At 39.4% G+C, this 19865-nt stretch overlaps 1 protein-coding gene across 2 annotated transcripts; it reads right to left on the bottom strand.

The window, feature by feature from the left end:
* Positions 1-922: 922 nt before the first annotated feature.
* On the bottom strand, positions 923-19865 carry LOC106091248 (synaptobrevin). Of its 2 annotated transcripts, none has more exons than XM_059371041.1 (3): positions 19758-19865; positions 10244-10503; positions 923-1293 (listed from the first exon to the last, which is right to left on the bottom strand). In XM_059371041.1, exons 1-3 carry the CDS (start codon positions 19760-19762, stop codon positions 1262-1264), a joined length of 297 nt encoding a protein of 98 aa, XP_059227024.1. In that variant the 5' UTR covers positions 19763-19865; the 3' UTR covers positions 923-1261. The 2 variants fall into 2 exon arrangements, with proteins under 2 accessions (XP_059227024.1, XP_059227023.1); XM_059371040.1 differs by lacking the exon at positions 19758-19865 and adding an exon at positions 10640-11092.

The raw sequence follows: 19865 nt of genomic DNA, 5'->3' as shown, positions 1-19865 counted from the left end.
TTGACTTCTTGAGCCATTAGAGGGCGCAATTCTCATCCGATTTGACTGAAAGTTTGCACGTGATGTTTTGGTATCACCTCCAACAACTGTGTTAAGTATGATTCAAATCGGTTCATAACATGATATAGCTGTCGTATAAACCCATCTTGGGTCTTGACTTCTTCAGCTTTTAAAGGGCGCAATTCTTATCCGATTTGGCTGTAATTTTGCACGTGGTGTTTTGGTATCACTTCCAACAACTGTGCTAAATATGGTTCAAATCGCTTCATAACTCGGTATAGCTGCCATATAAACCAATCTTGAATCTTGACTTCTTGTTAGATATGAGGCAGTCGCATCCTATATTGTCTCGATCCACCGATATGATCCGGTGGAGAAGGTTTGCGGATGTGTGGCTACCAGACACTTTGTCCCAAACATTTATACCAGATTTTTTTGATACTCATTTTGTGTCGTTTTGTAGTTTTTTTGGGAATGGGCGGCCCCAGACACCTTTTATACATACTTTACGTCAGATTTATACTCGACTTCTAAATACCTTTCATTTGATATCCATATTGTCCCAATCGGCAAATATTTCCTGTCGTTGGTTTTTGGGGGATGGGCGGCCCCTTTGGCTCTTGTTGCTAAATTTGTAATTCGTATATCAAATACCTTTCATTTGATACCCATTAAATCCAGCTAGTGTTTCATGTCAATCTTGGGAGGTTTTGTGGTTGGGACACACCTCAGGTTATTTAAAGCCAAAGCTTCGTGTTTTTGGTTTACCATAAGAGTGTTAAAAAAAGTTATCTTTTCATCAGTGCACCCATCGCTGGCCCCAACTCTACATACTCGGAAAATTTCATCAAAATCAGCTTTTTGCATGGATTCAGATGTGCACACATTATTTGAGCAGACTAAACTAGAGAATAGAAAGAAATTTAAATTTGAAGTTAAAATTTTATTTCTACAAAAAAAAAATTTCTATCAGCCTAACTTAATGCTAGTCTTACACATTTATGTTATTAATTCTATCAACAGTTATTTTTATTCCATGTAGTATTGTGTCAATATTTCAAAAATATATTCGTAAAGCTTAAATACATAATGTGTTCACACATCTATAAAAATTAAATAATCAAAAAAAAAGTTCAATTTTATATTTTTAGAAAAGTTTCAATGAAAATTTTGCCTGGCACACCACATCAATTGTTCGCGTACAATTGGCGCATAGCCTGTAAAATATCTACAAGACAATGACTCCCATTGAGGTTTTCTTTTAGGAACCGCTAAGAGCAGACCAAAGAGTTCCTGGAAATAAAAAATACAAAATATTTTATATTTACTTTAAGATTTTTTTGAAGGTAATTTCGTGTGTGTGCCTTCTTGCAGATGAATAAACAGAAATTTGGCAAAATATAATAGGGGTGTGCAATGCATAAGGAGAAAGAATGTTTGCCACATCTGAGGAGGAAGAAATATTTTACACTGTAAATATTTTTGTGGCAATTTTCAAATTTTGTGTAAAATAAATTCAAATTTGCATATCAGCTGTGCCCCAAAACAATTATGTTAATCAGAATAAGGTCTTCAGTACAAATCATGGCTCCCACATGAGTCAAATGTATTGGGTTGCCCAAAAAGTAATTGCGGATTTTTTAAAAGAAAGTAAATGCATTTTTTATAAAACTTAGAATGCATTTTAATCAAATATACTTTTTTACACTTTTTTTCTAAAGCAAGCTAAAAGTAACAGCTGATAACTGACAGAAGAAAGAATGCAATTACAGAGTCACAAGCTGTGAAAAAATTTGTCAACGCCGACTATATGAAAAATCCGCATTTACTTTTTGGGCAACCCAATATGTGGTATGGCAACGCATTATGGGCGAAATGACCGATCTAGTGCCTCAAAATCCAATGTTCAACCTGTCTAAAATAGGCAAAAATGTGTCCGAATCGATCACAAACATTCCACTGAGCTTATAAATCGATTCAACATTGATTGATTCGTTCCAGTGGAACAGCTGTAACCTGTCCAAACCCACCATATGTAGCTACCTTTATGATCCAGTGTAAAAAGAGATGCCATCAAATTCGTAACAGCCATGATTTGGAGAGAATAGCTCCTTTAACCATATATAAAATTTCATTATTAAATTTGCTGTCCTTGGGTGCGTATAATTACCATTCGATAATAATCTCAACAATCATACGCCACCTAGGTAGACTATCTTACAGTACCCAACTGCATTTGTATGCCGAGTTAACGCACTGTCTTACTTACTTTACTTTAATTGGCTATGGCAGAACATTTGTTCCACCAACCGAATGTGGAATAGCGTTCCAAGCGCCTCGATCTTCTGCGCTCATTTTACAATCCCTGACACCACGTTTCGAGGTGTCTCCCAGCACTTGAACTTTCCATCGGGATTTTGGTCGTCCCAGTTTCAGGTACCAAAAGACTTTTTTGCTGGAGTAATCCTTTCCGATGAAGGATTGCATCGGGTCAATCCGGTACGTACGACCGGCTGCCATGGGATTGAGACTTCTTTATTATGTACGGGCTGCCGACAGCGGCACCTCTGCTTCCTTCTAAATTCTTGATGTGAGTATTGGTACGAGGAATGTCCCTAATCTGTCGTTTTCCTCTACATATTTTATTGCCAATTAGTTTTGTGCATGAATTATTGAACAGGCCATTGTTGTTGTTGTTGTAGTAGATTGTTGTGTTCTATCTTTCATCTGCTTGATTCTGTTGAGTGTCAAGACCCAGGAACTCTGCGACTAAGATGGGGTGCGTCCACAGGGATCAGGGTCTGAGTCGAGTGGGTCTGGCTTGGCAGTAAAAAGGGTACGCATATCATGTGGTCCCTGGTTACAAATGGGGACATGCATTTTACAAGTCGGCATCAATCTTTGCTCTGTAGGAGTTGAGGCGGCTGCATCTGCCGGAACGTAATTGAGCCGGAACAACTCTGGTTTGGCGGGGGAGGTCAATTTCTTCAGGTGCAATGGGAGGCGGTCGTTCTCCAAGGACTACATTTAACCGGTAGCCATTTACCGCATCTGCTACCGTGTCTGCATAAATGTAGTCTAGACCAGATTGATATGCCGCTTGATCTAGAGGTTCTTTCTTGTAGGGCTGAAACTCAAGCTCTAGATCATGTAGATCTACCTTAAGGCTTCTGGGCGGTAGATATCTATCCACAAGATGATTATTCGGATGGCCTCTGCGATAATAGCCCAAAAGGTATTGCTTAGACAGCATGTAGTTATGTCTTCGCACTGGTAGGATCTTTGTCTCCTGATGGGGCTGGTCCACATGAGAACTGAGGAGACAGACCGTCGCAATTCGGAGGCCGGCATTCGGACAGATCTGAATATTATTCCACTGCGTGTCACAAACTTGACGAGACCACACTGGCGCTGCATAACTTACCACAGACCGGCCAAAATTGCTTTGTACGTGGTCAACGAGGATTCTTTGTCTGCACCCCAAGTGCAGCCAGCAAGTGACTTGAGGACTACTTTTGACTTTATCGCAAATCACTGCGGCATGTGGGGAGAATGTGTAAGAGCTATCAAATATGACACCAAGTATTTTGGAACACTTGATGGTTGGAATCATTTCTCCATCGACCATCACAGTCAGCTGAGTATTCACCTCACGCGTATTGGTAGTGAACAATGTGGCTGAAAATTTGGTGGCGGTTATCTTCAGATTTCTTGCAGCGAAATATGAGGCAAGCTCGTTGAGGTAGACGTTGAACCTATCGCAGATGTCAACAATGAGTGGGGGGCCTGATGCCATGATCCTACAATTGTTCGCATATGATACGATCTCTATGGCGTATGGAGGAGGTGGAATGGAGGATAGTTAGAGGTTAAACAGTGCCGGAGATATCACCCCACCTTGGGGAACTCCCTGTTTCACTCTACGGTGCTTCGACTTCTTATCTCTAAATTCCACAAATGACTGGCGACCAGACAGATAATTCGGGAACCAGCGTTTTAGGCATGGAGAGGGACGTGTTTCCGATGTCCTCAATTAATTTGGCATGGCTGACCGTGTCGAGTGCCTTTGATAGGTCCAGTGCCACGAGGACCGTCCTATCACATGGCCTGGGCTGATTGAAGCCACGACAAATGTGTGCGGTGATGGCGTGCAAAGCTGTTGTTGTGCTATGCAGTCTTCGAAATCCATGTCGATGCTCAGCGAATGGAAATTTTACTGGGAGGCTCGGTAGGAGTAATACCTCAAGCGTCTTTGCTACTGGTGAGAGAAGGCAGATTGGTCTGTACGACTCCCCCAAACTCGGGTCCTTTCCAGGCTTCAGTAGCGGGATCACTCCTCAGCGAATGGAAATTTTACTGCGAGGCTCGGTAGGAGTAATACCTCAAGCGTCTTTGCTACTGGTGAGAGAAGGCAGATTGGTCTGTACGACTCCCCCAAACTCGGGTCCTTTCCAGGCTTCAGTAGCGGGATCACTCTACCCATTTTCCAGACATCAGGGACTATAAGAGTGTTCAAAGACAGATTGAGGACAGTAGTAAGGTACTCAACTCTAGGTAAATCCAGATTCTTTAGATTCAGATTCTTAGAGATTCCGTCGGGGCCCAGAAGAAGATTTGGCGTCACGGATGACATTCGTAACTTCGCCTACGGTAAATTGTGATGGCTGTTTATCGGCTCAGAGACCACGAATACGGCGAATGGCTCTCCTCCTTGCCCTATCTCTCCCGGGATGCACAATAAATTGACGGTTGAACAACCTGGCGCATCTCTTCGGATCAGTCACTGTTATCTCGCCAAAAGTGACTGAGGTCCTGTCATCCCGTCTACCGGGGTTCGAGAGTGACTTAACAGTGGCCCACAGTTTGCCTACACCGGTGCCTAAGTTACATTGCTCCAAGTGTTCCAGCCACAAATTCCGCTTATATTCGTTGACTACCCTGTTTATTTCCAGATTCAGCTCGCTGATTCTGGGGTTAGCGGGGTCCATAGCATGAATCCCATCACGCTCGTCTGCGAGTATCACTGTTTGCGCCGGGAAATTGGGTCGCACTTGGGGTATTCGACCGGCTGGTATAAAGCGAGCGGCTGCTGCGTTAATGATGTCTCGGAATTTCCTCTCGGCCACAAGCACATCAGAGGGGGTGGCAGTTCACTGAAGCGGCGATTGGTATACTCTCTGAAGCCAGTCCAATCGGCCTTCTTAGAATTGATAAACGTCCGGCGCTCAGAGGTTATGAAGTCGGTCGATGGTGAGAATTATGGGGAGGTGGTCTGACCCCAAAGAGATGACGGCTTGCCAGGATACGTCACTCAGGAGATCAGGGGATGCAATTGAGATGTCTGGCGAGCTGCTGCACCTTCTCGTAATCCTAGTGGGGGCATCCTCATTCACCGTGCAAAACGTGGAATTATCTATCTGCTCTGCCAAAGCTATGCCACGCTGGTCGTTTCCTGGGGGAGAATGCCATGACGTGTGATGTGCATTAAAATCCCCTAGAACCACACGATTATGGCCAGATAGCAACCCACTTATATCGGGGTTGTAAGCCTGGCCATTAATCGGGACACAGCTACCAACCGGCGGTATATACACGTTGTATATCTCTATCTCGGCAGTACCAGACCTGACTGCTACCCCCATACATTCCATGTATGGGTCACTAGCGTCAAGCGCAGGCGAGATAGGTCTATACTGCACGGAATGGTGTTTAACGAAGGCCAATCCCCCACCTCCATTCCTTGAGCAAGAACGGAAATGTACCCACTCCATGCACCGGTTACACCTCACCGACACCGACCAATGATGAAGGCGGTTCTGACAAACCGAACAGAACCAGGGTCCGGGGTTCTTTTTAATCCCGGCACGGACCAGAAGCGTGCGGAGAAGGCACTCCGGGATGTGCCTCTCCCAAGACGAAAAAAGACGAACACGTACTCTAGTGTGTTGTGTTATGTTGTTTGTTCTAGCACGAAGCGGAGTTTATAGCGTTATGTTGTTTGTTCTAGTACCAGCCTTTTTCGAGGCAACAACAAATGTGGGCAATAACACCACATAGGATTTTTCCGACATTCGCCAACATCGACAATAACAACACAAAGCCTGCGGAGAATATGGTAAACAAGTTACCGTTATCCTGAAGGCTCTAAAAGGCAGCAACAGCGTGGAAAGTAGACAGTCAAGTATTAAGCGAAGCCGAGAAAGTACCAAGCTAAGTGGAGTGAGAAAAATGATGCGCGTGTTGAGTCAGAGAAAAGAAGCCTGGGACTTAAACCTCGTCACCAGCGTTTTGCCAGGTGTTAATCAGATAAAAGACAGAGACCACGCACCTGATCCATTTCAAAGCCACCACGCCGTGAGTGAATTACGCTGCGATGATTAAAGCAGGCAGCACTTCGACGTAGGAGCCGCTGAGCGGCGGTGACATCGCACCTGCACCATCTGCCTACTATCGCATCCCGGAGTTCTAGTGCCACGCAAAGGCCTTGCGTGAATCACTTCTCCGTAATTACAATAGCCAACATTTTGCCCTTGTCAATCAGACAGGAGTAGAGCTGGCAAAATACCGATGGCACAATCGATACTATCGACTATCGATTTTTTTGTATGAAAATCGATTGATATTTTTCCTATCGATACTATCGGTAAAGTTAAATTTTTTTGGCCAAATTTAACAAAATTATGCCATCCGACACTGAATGTTTAAGATACATTGTGCCTATAGAGGGCGCAATTTTCATCCTATTAACCTAAAGTTGTTTACTATTATTTTACCCATGATTTTATTGAATTTGATAAGACTTCTATAGAAATCGATATCCTGATTTTGACCTCTCAGTTTTGTTTAAAATATAGGTGACGGGAAATTAACGATAGTATCGATACTATCGATATTTATTATTACAAATATCGAATATTGCAACTATCGATAGTTTGGCAGCTTTACATAGGAGCCGCTGAGCCCGCGAACACACGTCCAGACGTGTACACACGTAGACGGATGGTGTCTATAATCAAGCTACGGTGATCTATTCACGCGCTAGGTTAGGTAAGTTTGGCGGAGGATGATGCCAAGACATTAGACGTCTAGATATCCATGTTGGCCAGATTAAGTCCCATTGTGATTCCCCATCTTCCCTCTTCTCCTTCCGATGAATTTACTTTACAAAGTAAACCGTACTTTAAAGTACTTTCTGGAATTACCCAGATGAAAAAGCAAACGTGTTGATCGTGCAGGAATTTATGTCTCCCAGTTCTTCTAGTACCTGAAAGAAAATAGAAGCCAATATCCTGTTTCTACTTCAACATAAAAGACTACATTGACAAAGAAAGTGAAGGCTATCCTCCGAGGCTCCGATCTCATGGGATGGCATCATTCCTAGAGCCAATACAAGACATATGTTTACTTAGCTTATTATGTCCTGTTATAATACCGATAACCATACTCAGATGTGCCTTCCCCATTGCTAACAAATTATCTATGTTCGATTTCGAGCGTTCGTCCCCGAAATGCTTTACTTGTTCACAAACGGCTGTTATGTTTCAGCGATTTAACCATGTATCCTTATAAAGATTCTTAATTCCACAAAAATTTCCGCTAGTGGTGGGTATGCGTCCAGTATTGACACATGACCCAGGTTATGATACCTCTGTAGATAATTTAAAACCTCTCGACAGCGATCCAACAAAACACGCACATCTTATACTCGGGCCAAATAAAACCTTAAACATTGCTTAACTATCGCTGTAGATACAAAAACTAAACATTTAAAGCCAATCCTATTTGTATTTTGCGTCTTTTACTACGGTACCCAGTTGTCTTGTCCCAAAGTCAATTTCCTAACTTTCAACTATATATTGATCTTAATTTAAAATTTTTGTATTTAATAACAAGACGCAAAGTTAAGGATTTATTAACCTACCATTTAAAATAAAAAATCCTTAATATGAGTAAAATGTTTTTCACCAAAGAGAATGTTTCCTTAAAAAGTTGAAAAATTTATTATCTTTAAGTTAAATTTGTTTAAAATTAGAACACAATTTTTTTTCAGTGTAAGTACACATTTATATGGAATTTTATACAAAAGCACAAACTGTACCCGACACCAGCACTGTGGCTGTGATAAAATGTGTATTTCGACTCAACAATTCCTGTTGATTCGGCGTAGCCATGTCCATCTGTCCGGATATCCTTTCTGTGCTGATAGTACGTCTGTCGTTTATACACCTTCCACCTTCGGATGAGCGGTATACCAATTTTGTCATTCCGTTTCTAACACATCGAAATATTGATCTGAGACCCAATAAAGTATATATATTCTTGATTGTCTAGTCATTCCAAGTCGATTAAGCACTGTTCGTCCGTCTGTCGACGAACAGGGCGCTAACTTTCAAGGGAATAAAGCGAGGGGCTTGAAATTTTGCACAAATAATGGGCTATATCGGTCCATGTTGCGTTTAGCTCCCATACCTTGTATTTTATTTTGATTTTCAACAACTCTGCCAAGTATGATCTAAATCGGTTCGTGACCTGATATAGCTGCCATATAAACCGATTTCGGATCTTAACTTCTTGAGCCGCTAGAGGGCGCAATTATTATCTGATTAAGGTAAAATTTTGCATGGAATGTTTTGGTAAAACCATCAACAACTGTGCCATGTACGTTCTTAATCGGTTCATAACCTGATATAGCTCCCATATAAACCGATTTCGGATCTTGACTTCTTGAGCCTCCAGAGGGCGCAATTTATACCAAATTTGGCTGAAATTTTGCATGAAGTGTTTTTTTGTTAATTCGCGCGACTGCGCCAAGTATGGTTCAAATCAGTTCATAACCTGATATAGCACCCATATAAACCGATCTCGTCTTTTACTTCTTGAGCCGCTAGAGGGCGCAGTTATTATTCGATTTAGCTGAAATTTAGCATGAAGTATTTTGGTGGTGACCATTAACAACTGTGCCAAGTATGGTCCAAATCGGATCTTGACTTCTTGAGCCGCTAGAGGGCGCAGTTATTATTCGATTTAGCAGAAATTTTGCATGATGTGTTTTGTGTGACCACAAAAAACTGTGCCAAGTATGGTCAAAGTCGGTTCATAACCTAATATAGCTGTCATATAAACCGATTTCGGATCTTTACTTCTTGAGCCTCCAGAGGGCGCAATTTATATCCAATTTGGCTGAAATATTGCTTAAAGGAAAATCGCGCAATTTTTTGAAAAAAATTTTTTTTCTTGTTTGTTTCTCTTTCGACACGAACCCAATAATCAGAGATGCAAATGGAAAAGTAAAGCCAAAGATAGCAACACACACATCAACCACTATGGGACGCGTTTCGTTTTTGGTTAGAAAACTTTTCAACCATATTAGGTGTGATGGCTTCAAGGGCCGTGAGTTGGTATGTTGTACTTGAATTGTATTAATAGCGAAAACGCATCTATGATACAATTACCACAATAACAACGCTCGACAACCCTGTCTATAAGCTGTACTTTTCCTAATGCATGTACTTTTCCTTGTAGCCATCACAACTAATATGGTTGAAAAGTCTTCTAACTAAAGACGAAACGCGTCCCATAGCGGTTGGTGTGTGTTGCTATCTTTGGCTTTCTTATTCCATTTGCATCTCCTATCATTGAGCTCGTCTCGAAAGAGAAACAAACAAGAATTGTAAAATTTTATGATCTTCACCCTAAATATTTTTAAGAGATTTTTTAGAGAGGGACCTTTGCCCCAAAAAGGACTTCCGATTCGCGTTCCTGGGTTCAACCCACATCTATATACCAAATTTCAGCGAAATCGGAGGTGCGCCCTATAAAGTGCATTGTTGCCCACCCCCATGGTGGAGGGTATACAAAACTCGCATTATTTATTACTTATTTGAAGTGTAGTTTAAGTTTCACATTCTTTGCTAAGCATCGAACCTCATGTCATGTCGCTTTTACAAACACAAATTCCGTTCTAATTAAAGAATATCACACAGCGTTCTAGGAAACCACAATGGCTTTATCAGAATTATAAGCACACCACGAAAAGTGAGCTCATTTTTAAACAATTAAAGCTTCAAGATTCTTTGCACTCTAGATTAATATTTGGATAAACGTTTCAAACTAATATCACAGTTTAGTAGATTTCATTTGAGTTTGCCATTTTTTTTCTTTTTACATTTTTGCAAACTCTGAAGGACACACACTTTAGGCAATCCCCTTGTTTATGCTCTATTAGTATAGAAAAATATCTTACCAATCAAGATTAAAATAAGAACGGCGATTATAAAGGCGATTATTATCTTGGTCTTCATGTGGGCCCACCATTTTTTCCGTTTCACATCTCTCGCCTGGGTTTGAAATACTGTGGCTTGTCTTTCTAATGATTCAGCGGCAGCATTAAGGTCCTCGAGTTTCTCTTGACGGTCCATCACCTTTTTGATATTGCCATGCATTATTTCGACAATTTCATCGGCCTGCTTTTGGGTCTGCTGTAGCAGTTCCGGTGTGTGATGACTAAAAGTGTAAGAAAAAAATCACAACAAAAAATCTTAATCCTGCACGAGCACACAAAAGACGATCATTAAATCAAGAATAGATGCCTTAACTTTCAAAAAATGCTATAAATCCACTCGCTAAACTATAAACTTACTCATCCATGGTCGATGCCCTTTTGGAATAGTAAACATTTTCATAGAGATGCTCATCGTTGTACATTTTTATTATTTAATTAATTTTTGTTTTTTAGATTAACCAATAGAAGGTCAAATTTATTGGGGATTAGTTAGAGTATCACAAACCCAATTTTCAATATCCCACATAGACAATTGTTGTTATGGAAATCTATAATAACAATTGTTATTATTTTCCTCACTTTATATTTTCACTTCAATTAAAAATACATGATAATTATTTTGCTTTTCGTCGACATCTAAACGGGACAAAAAATATATGAATACTAAGTAGGTAATGTCTACTTTTATTTTTGTTTCAACACGAGTGTGTTTGCGGCGGCGTTTGTTGACTCATTTCACATTGAACCGCAAATTTCGCTATGTGGAACCAACCGCACGCGTATATTTGTTTCTTTCGACTGAGATCAAAGTTGCCAGCGTTGGGTAAATAAAACAGAAATAAAGAGAGAGACTATCTGTTGATTCGTTGGTCTCTGCTCTTGGGGAATCCCTCGCATGAAGTCGTTATGCAAAAAGCAGCAACGATAAAAACACAAACAATCGTGCAACATACGATTGAATCGAATTCAATACCCCCTACGCTTGCTTGCCATGTACATACACATACATAAGTACATGTATCTGCCAACTCGATGAGAACAGCAAAATTCTGTGACGTAGGCGAGACCCTGAGACTGTGTATTTTTTGTGAGATATGCAGATCTCTCTCAAAAACAACTCAAGTTAAATGAAGAGAGTGAGAAGTACATACATATACAAATACAATTTCATCTAATGTTTTTTTTATTATGAACTCGAAACATTGAACAAGATGTGCAATAAAAAAACAACGCACAGTAATGCAAGAGATTAGAAAAGTGGAATTAAGTCTGATCTAAGCAGTCTTCATACCCGCTGCTGACTGTTAGTAGTAAAGATTGCTGCTTACAGTAGGAGTTCTGCTATTATAACCAAATGTTTGCAATTTCACAGCGGGCTGGCGGCTGAAAATTCTGTTGTTTGCTAAAAATGATTGCAGGCCCATATATGATGTGGATGTTAAAGCGTGAGTCGCATAATAGCAATCTCCTATGGTGAGATGTAAAAATGACGTAGGGTGTTGTTTTTTACACTGGTGAGAAAAAAAATTCAATTTGCTGTGCCAATCGACCATTTTTCTAACAATGAAAAATTTTGACGTTTATCAAAAATCAAAAGTAAACAAGATATGCGCATAATAATACAGGAAAAAGCCAGAAAATAGTAAATATTTGCTTAATGAATACTTTTCAGATATATTTTCCATTGCTGCTAGCAGTTATACATGGGGAAACAATTAAAGGTGGTCTCATTTGTACAACAACCACAAATCATATGGCGTAATCCGTCATTTTGCCATCAAGCTGATCGATGGTTTGCCAAAACACACAAAGAAATTTGTGTGCATGCGTGTGCATACGTGTGCGTACATGAGCAGAGAATATGCGAGAAAGAAGATGGCAATAAAGTGAATGCAAACAAAGATCTGACATCTTGATACCGTCAAACCAGACCGGTTGCTGTTCGCGTGAGACCACCTTGTTAAATGCGCCTTGGCAGTTATAATGCAAATGCGAACGTTGTAATATGGAGATATTTAAGGTCTTACTTTGGAAAAGAGGAAAACACGGCGATTAAGACAAGTAATGTTATTTTAAAGACATCTGTATTAATTATTTCCCAATTTTAGAAAGTTTTGTACATGGAACCTCTTCGCGAACCACTACTTCACGAAAAATGAATGCAAATTTGCTTCTATTTTTTTCTATTGTTTACATGAAAATGCTGAAAGAAAGTCAAATTTTGCACATATTACTTTTTTGGCCCAAGGACGAACGCTATTGGCTTTGGTAAAATATTTCCATATATACGTATCACCCGAATTGGTCGTAAATGGACGTAGCAGCAACAATTTTCCACAGATCTGCACAAAATTTTGCAAAGATTGTTTTGTTACTGATCTTAATATATCTGCAAAATTTCAATAAAATCGGTTCAGATTAAGATATAGCTTCCATATATACGTATAGCCCGATTTCCACTTAAATGACCGTAGTAGCTACAATTGACTACCGATCTGGACACAATTTGGGACGGATTGTTTTGTTACTGATCTTAACATATGTGCGAGATTTCATCAAAATCGGTTCCGATTAAGATATAGCTCCCATATATATTTATCGCCCGATTTACACTTAAATGACAGTAGTAGCTACAATTTTTAACCGATCTGCACAAAATTTGTCATGAATTGTTTTGTTACTGATCTTAACATATGGGCAGGATTTCATCAAAATCTGTTAGGATTCGGATATAGCTCCCATGTATATGTATCGCCCGATTTCCACTTAAATGACAGTGGTAGCTACAATTTTTTACCGATCTGCACAAAATTTGTCATGAATTGTTTTGTTACTGATCTTAACATATGTGGATGGATTTCATCAAAATCTGTTAGGATTCGGATATAGCTCCCATGTATATGTATCGCCCGATTTACACTTATAAGGCTGTAATAAACGCAATTTCTAGCCGATCTGCACAACATTTGGCATGCATTGTTTTGTTACTGATCTTAACATATCTGCGAGATTTCATCAAAATTGGTTCAAATTTGGATGTAGCACTCAAACATATATATCGCCGGATTTGCACCGGATATGGCCGTAGTAACAAACGAACTGTTTGAAAGTCGGTTCAGATTTAGATATAGCTCCCATATGCATATATATTTACATATTACACGATTTTATAATTGTAGGGTAGGTGTAGGGTATTATATAGCGGCTCCGTCCGACTTTTGCCTTTCCCTACAGGTTTTATATGAGAAAACAAACAGTTTGCAAACGTTTTGTGAGATCGATTCATATTTTAAAAATGTTAGTGAAACGCTTTCATATCCAGCGAGTAATTTCTCATAACTCACTATGAGTTATGAATTCGAGCTAAAAATACTCCCAAGTACTAAATTCGAGCTTAAAATACTCCCAAGATTATCAACTCAACAGCAACATCACAAAACAGCTTTTATCGTAAACAAATGCCAACTTTTTTCAGAAAAGAAGTTTACTTGATGAAAACTTCCTTTACGTGAAAAAGAATTATTTTTTTGCGTGTACCTCAAAAATCTGTAACCGTTTTTTAACTACACCCAACGGTTTCATTATCATAATCAGGAGTTGTTAAAATATTGGCAACATGCGGCGTCGGTTTTGTGAACGCATGTTGTTGATTTTGTACACCGAGAACGTTACGAACATCGTCCCTCTACAATGTGGTTGAATACAAGCCTTCAGTTTAAATCACTATAAAACATTGTGCATAAATAGCCGTCTTGGGTGCAATGTGGTGAGGTACATAAGACGTTGTCAGAATGTAAACGTCCGGTGACCTATTCGAACGTTAAGTTCATAAATGTGAGTTAGTTGTTGATTTATGAGAATTATTTGTTGAACTGATCACATCAGTGTGTTGATTGACTTTTATGAAACAATGGGTTCAATATTGGTATAAGGGGAATACATGAAAACATGGTGCCTTGTCTACAAATGTCTAGAACATTTTGCACTGCTCACATCAGTATCAATATCACAGAAGAACAAAGTTGTGGACTTTTGAACTACTGTGCTATGAAATGTTAGGCTATTGTGCGGTCTGTTTAATTTTCTCCAAAAACAATTATAGTTGTATATGTAGTTGTATATGTACATATATATATTGTGTGTCGTGTTTTATTCACTATAAGTGTGTTTTATTTGGCATGCTAACATTCTATTGTTTATGTGTACATATCGATGGCTTATTATAAAAAGGGCCTAATTCGATTTTGTGTTATTTTCAGGAGAAGGAAAAAAACTTTATAGAAGAAAAAACTTGACTCGCGCATTCTTTTGCAATCGTTATAAATCCGTCATTTGTTAAAAATCCGTCATATTATACCCTCCACCATAGGATGAGGGTATACTAATTTCGTCATTCTTTTTGTAGCTCCTCGAAATATTCCTCTGAGACCCCATACAATATATATATTCTTGGTCGTCTTCATATTTAAAGTCGAACTAGCCATGTTCGTCCGCCTGTCTGTCGAAAGCACGCTTATTTTCGAAGGAGTAAAGCTAGCCGCTTGAAATTTGCACGAATACTTCTTATTAGTGTAGGTCGGCTGGGATTGTAAATGGGCCATATAAGTCCATGTTTTGATATAGCCGCCCTATAAACTGATCTCGGATCTTGGCTTCTTATGTCGCTAGAGGGCGCAATTCTTATCCGATTTGGCTGAAATTTTGCATGAGGTGTTTTGTTATGATTTCCAACAACTGTGTGGTTCAAATCGGTTCATAACCTGATATAGCTGTCATATAAACCGACCTGAGATCTTGACTTCTTCAGACCCTATAGGGCGCAATTCTAATCCGATTTGGCTGAAATTTAGCATGAGGTGTTTTGTTATGACTTCCAACAAATGTGTTAAGTACGGTTCAAAGCGGTCCATAACCTGATATAGCTGCCATATAAACCGATCTTGAATCTTGATCAACTAGAGAGCGCCCTTTTTATCCGATTTGGCTGAAAGTTTGCAGGACACCTCCCTTTAACAACTGTGCCAAATAGTGGTTTAATTTGCCCATAACTTTATATAACTGCCATATAAATCGATTTTGAATCTTGACTTCTTGATCCACTTATCCGATTTGGCTAAAATTTAGTACAACGACTTCTCTCATGAACTTCAACATACGTGTCAATTATGGTTTGAAATCGATCGCCCTTAAGGGCGATCCGAATTGGCTGAAATTTTACAGAACGATGCTCTCCAACATTCAGTTCAATTATGGTCCGAATAGGACGATAATTTGATATTATAGCTCCAATATCATAGCAATTCTTTCCCTCTATCATATGTTTGCCTAAAGAGAGATACCGGGAAAAGAACCCCGACAAATGCGATCCATGGTGGAGGGGGTGCAGTCCGATTCAAGTTAAAGCTCAATGATAAGGGGCCTCCTTTTTATATCCGAGTCCGATCGACGTGCCGCAGTGCGACACCTCTTTGGAGAGAAGTTTTACATGCCATAGTACCTCACAAATGTTGCCAGCATTAGGAGGGGAAAACCACCGCTGAACATTTTTTCTGACGATCTCGTCAGGATTTGAACCCAGGCGTTCAGCGTCATAGGCGGACATGCTAACCTCTGCGCTACGGTGGCCTCCAACAGTAGTGGTGTAGGGTATACAAATTCCAAAAAAACAACGTAAGATTGCAATTGCTGTAACTTCCTTAGTTTTGCAAACTTCGGAATTTTTCAAACACTGCTGGTTTCGTGAGGAAAATCTCTTTTTGTAGAGGTGCTGGATAAAGCAACACTGTAAAGTTTTCTGTGAAAAATATCGCATTAAACCAAATTTTTTTGGAGTAAAAGTTCAGGGTCTTTTTCAAGGCTAAAAACGCTGTAACTCCTTCATTTTTTCGAATTTCGAAAAATTTCCAGCATTCCGCAATTCGAAATTCGAAGAAGATTCGTACAATAAACAGTATTACTTAGAATTTCACATTTTATTTTTTTGCATTTTTTTATCATAGGCTAACCCCTTATAAAAATTTGCAATTTTTGAAGCGAAAAATTTTTTCGAGTTGAGTATACAGTGTTGAAGATTATGGCACAAAAATTCAGATTAGTGCAACTCCTATGTTTTTTCTTCAAAAAACAAGCTCAAAATCGCATAATAATATCGGAAAAATGGTAAAAAAAATCAAGGTGAATTTGAAATTGCTGTAACATCTTTTGTTAAGCGAATTTCAAACACCGTTGGATTCGTGAAGAAGATCTCTTTCCGTAACAGTGCTGGACGCAGCAATACCATTTTCTGTTTCCATGAAAACGTTAGAGTATTGCTTCAAAATCGCATTATTCATATCCAAACTAGAAGTGAAAATCGAGCGATATACATATATGATAGGTATATCTATATCGGAGCCGATTTCTATGAAATTCACCAATTTGAGGGTAAAAAGTGTACTCTACTATCAAAGTCTATTTATTGCTGTCCCATTCTATCCATGAACTGTCGTGGATAGAATAGGACAGCAATAAAAGGTCTTTGGTAGTAGAGTACACTTTTTATTGGCAGCTGAGGGTCGGTTCCCCCGACGCTAAGACCCAAAAGACAATTTATTTGAGTCCTTTATTGTCGCAATCCACATGTCCTGATGAATGGCAGAACGTGACGCAGATACTTTCTTATATCAACATTAGATTCAAACTCTACTGTAATAGTCCTTTTGTTTAATTCCCATATTATTCCGATCGAACTACACGTCTTATTGAGGCGAATTAGGTATGTGGGCCGGTCCCAGACTCTGTCCCAAATACGTATTTCAGATTCATAGTCAACTCTCAAAGACCTTTCATTTTATATTCATTGATATTCATGCCCTTTGTGGGCGTGCGTTTTTGGGGTTGGAGGGTCCCCGTAGACACCTAGGACCAAATTCTTATAACAGATGTGAGCTCAACTTCCAAGCACCTTTCATTAGATACCCATATTATCCCAATCGATAAATATGTCCTGTTGAGGGGTTTTTGATGGGTGGGGGCGCCTCAAATACCAAGGAATATATTTTTGTATCAGCTTTTTACTATTATTTTAAATATCATTCATTTTATATCCATATTGTCCCAATCGGTAACTATGTCCTGGTGGGGGGTTTTGGGGGGTGGGAAGGACCCTCAGAAACAAATTTGTATTCTACTTTTGAATACCTTTCACTTAATGCCCATATTGCTCAAAGCGGTTAAAGTGTCCTGTTGGTTAGTGTTTTGGGGGTGGGTGGTCCTCCCACACTTAGGGTAACATTTAAATGCCAAGTTCGTACTCTACTCTTAAATACCTTTCATTTGATACCCATATTGCCCAAAGCGGTGAAAGTGTCCTCTTAGGGTTTTTTTTTGGGGTGGGGACCCCCCGAAAATGAAGAGTGAAATTTGTATACCAAATTCGTACTCTACTCTTAAATACCTTTCATTTGATACCCATATTGTGAAAATCGGCACACATGTCCGCTCGTGTGGGTTTTGAGATGGGGCGTCCCCCCGGATAGTTGACCCCAACATTTTTTCCCAATTTTGTGTTTTTGGGGTACCATAAGGTGGCATTTCGCTTAAATCGGTGCACGCATTTCTGAGATATGGCATTTTTAAAAATTGTGGTGTGGGGTAGGGATAGTTGATAGTTGTATAGTTGGATACAAATTTGTTTCTGCCCCGGATAGTTGACCCCAACATTTTTTCCCAATTTTGTGTTTTTGGGGTACCATAAGGTGGCATTTCGCTTAAATCGGTGCACGCATTTCTGAGATATGGCATTTTTAAAAATTGTGGTGTGGGGTAGGGTCCGACCCCCCTTCGGAAATCAAAAAATGTAGTACCCTATTTTCACCGAGAGCCCAATCTCTAACATCTGTGAAAATCTCATGAAAATCGGTTCAGCCGTTTTTGAGTCTATACGGAACAGACAAACAAACTAACAAACAAAGCGCAACACTTTCATTTTTGTATCATAGATGAAGGTGCATATCTAATCCTGGCGAGAACATCATGAAATTTTTCAGCGGTGGTTATCCCCTCCTAATGCTGGCGACATTTGGGTGGTACTATACCATTTGGTATGGCAAATGCAATCAAATGCAAATTTTGCCTTTGAACATTCCACTAAGGAACATAGGCAAACTACTCACATATCAATGGGTGCTGTCCGATTCAAGTTTTAAGCTCAGTGATAAGGGGCCTCCTTTTTATAGCCGAGTCCGATCGCCGTGCTGCAGTGCGACACCTCTTTGGAGAGAAGTCTTACATGGCATAGTACCTCACAAATGTTGCCAGCATTAGGAGGGGAAAACCACCGCTGAAACATTTTTCTGATGGTCCCGCCAGGATTCGAACTCAGGCGTTCAGCTTCGATGGCCATGGTATGGCAGCCATGTAAAAACTTCTCCACTAAGAGGTGTCGCACTGCGGCACACCGTTCGGACTGGGCTATAAACTGGAGGTCCCTTATCATTGAGCTTAAAACTTGAATCGGACAGCACTCATTGATATGAGTGCGAAGTTTGGCCCTGTTCCTTAATGGAATGTTCGTGGGCAAATTTGCATTTGCATTTGCATATCCAAAGTTCGGTCCGGGCGAAATAAATGTATTGGGTTGCCCAAAAAGTAATTGCGGATTTTTTAGAAGAATGTAAATGCATTTTTAATAAAACTTAGAATGAACTTTAATCAAATATACTTTTTTACACTTTTTTTTCTAAAGCAAGCTGAAAGTAACAGCTGATAACTGACAGAAGAAAGAATGCAATTACAGAGTCACAAGCTGTGAAAAAATTTGCCAACTATATGAAAAATCCGCAATTACTTTTTGGGCAACCCAATATTTTTATTTTTTTAATTTTAACGCTTTTTGTTTTCCTGTTGACGTTTCTCCTATCCTCTACACAAATTGCACACAAAACAAGTTTTTAAAAAATGTATCCAAAATTCTAGATAAAATTCATCATCTGATAACACTTATTTGAATGGTTCCATTTAAATAAAGATAAATAAATATGGGCCTCCTTTACTTTACTGTGGCTTAAGCGAACGAGAGTATCGCATCGCACAGTCGTTCAATGTTATACCAAAATTGAACAAAGCATCTATGCGAAGTATGGTTTGAATTGGTCATAAGCCTTAGCTTTTATACAAACCGATCTACCGATGCAACATCCTGAACCCTCACAGAACGTATAATTAAATTTCGATTTTGGTGAAATTTTGCCCTTGGTGTTCTGTTTTCGAATTCAATTCTGCAGCACCTTCAGGGGACAATTTTTATGTATTAAGTTTTCTTTATCGATTTTGATGGGTTTAAAAAATCGCACTTGCACTTGGCATTGTAATCAATGCCACATAGAAAACTTTAATCATTAACCACTATGCAAAACTCCAACATTTACTTAAGAAATCATAAAAACCAATACATTTTAAATGAATTTAATCACTTTTTTGTTTTAGTTAAACTCACGTCATTATTGCGGCAGTTGTTATGTATCCTTGCCTATAATAAATAGCGACAACTTCAACGGTTACTTTTATAGACGTTAGCACTTAAGTGCAACCGTAATCGTACTGA

Source organism: Stomoxys calcitrans, chromosome 1, assembly GCF_963082655.1.
Source record: "Stomoxys calcitrans chromosome 1, idStoCalc2.1, whole genome shotgun sequence".
In the NCBI taxonomy this organism is placed as follows: domain Eukaryota; kingdom Metazoa; phylum Arthropoda; class Insecta; order Diptera; family Muscidae; genus Stomoxys; species Stomoxys calcitrans.
The sequence above is the reverse complement of the archived record's forward strand: the minus strand, read 5'-3'. Positions and strand labels throughout refer to the sequence as shown.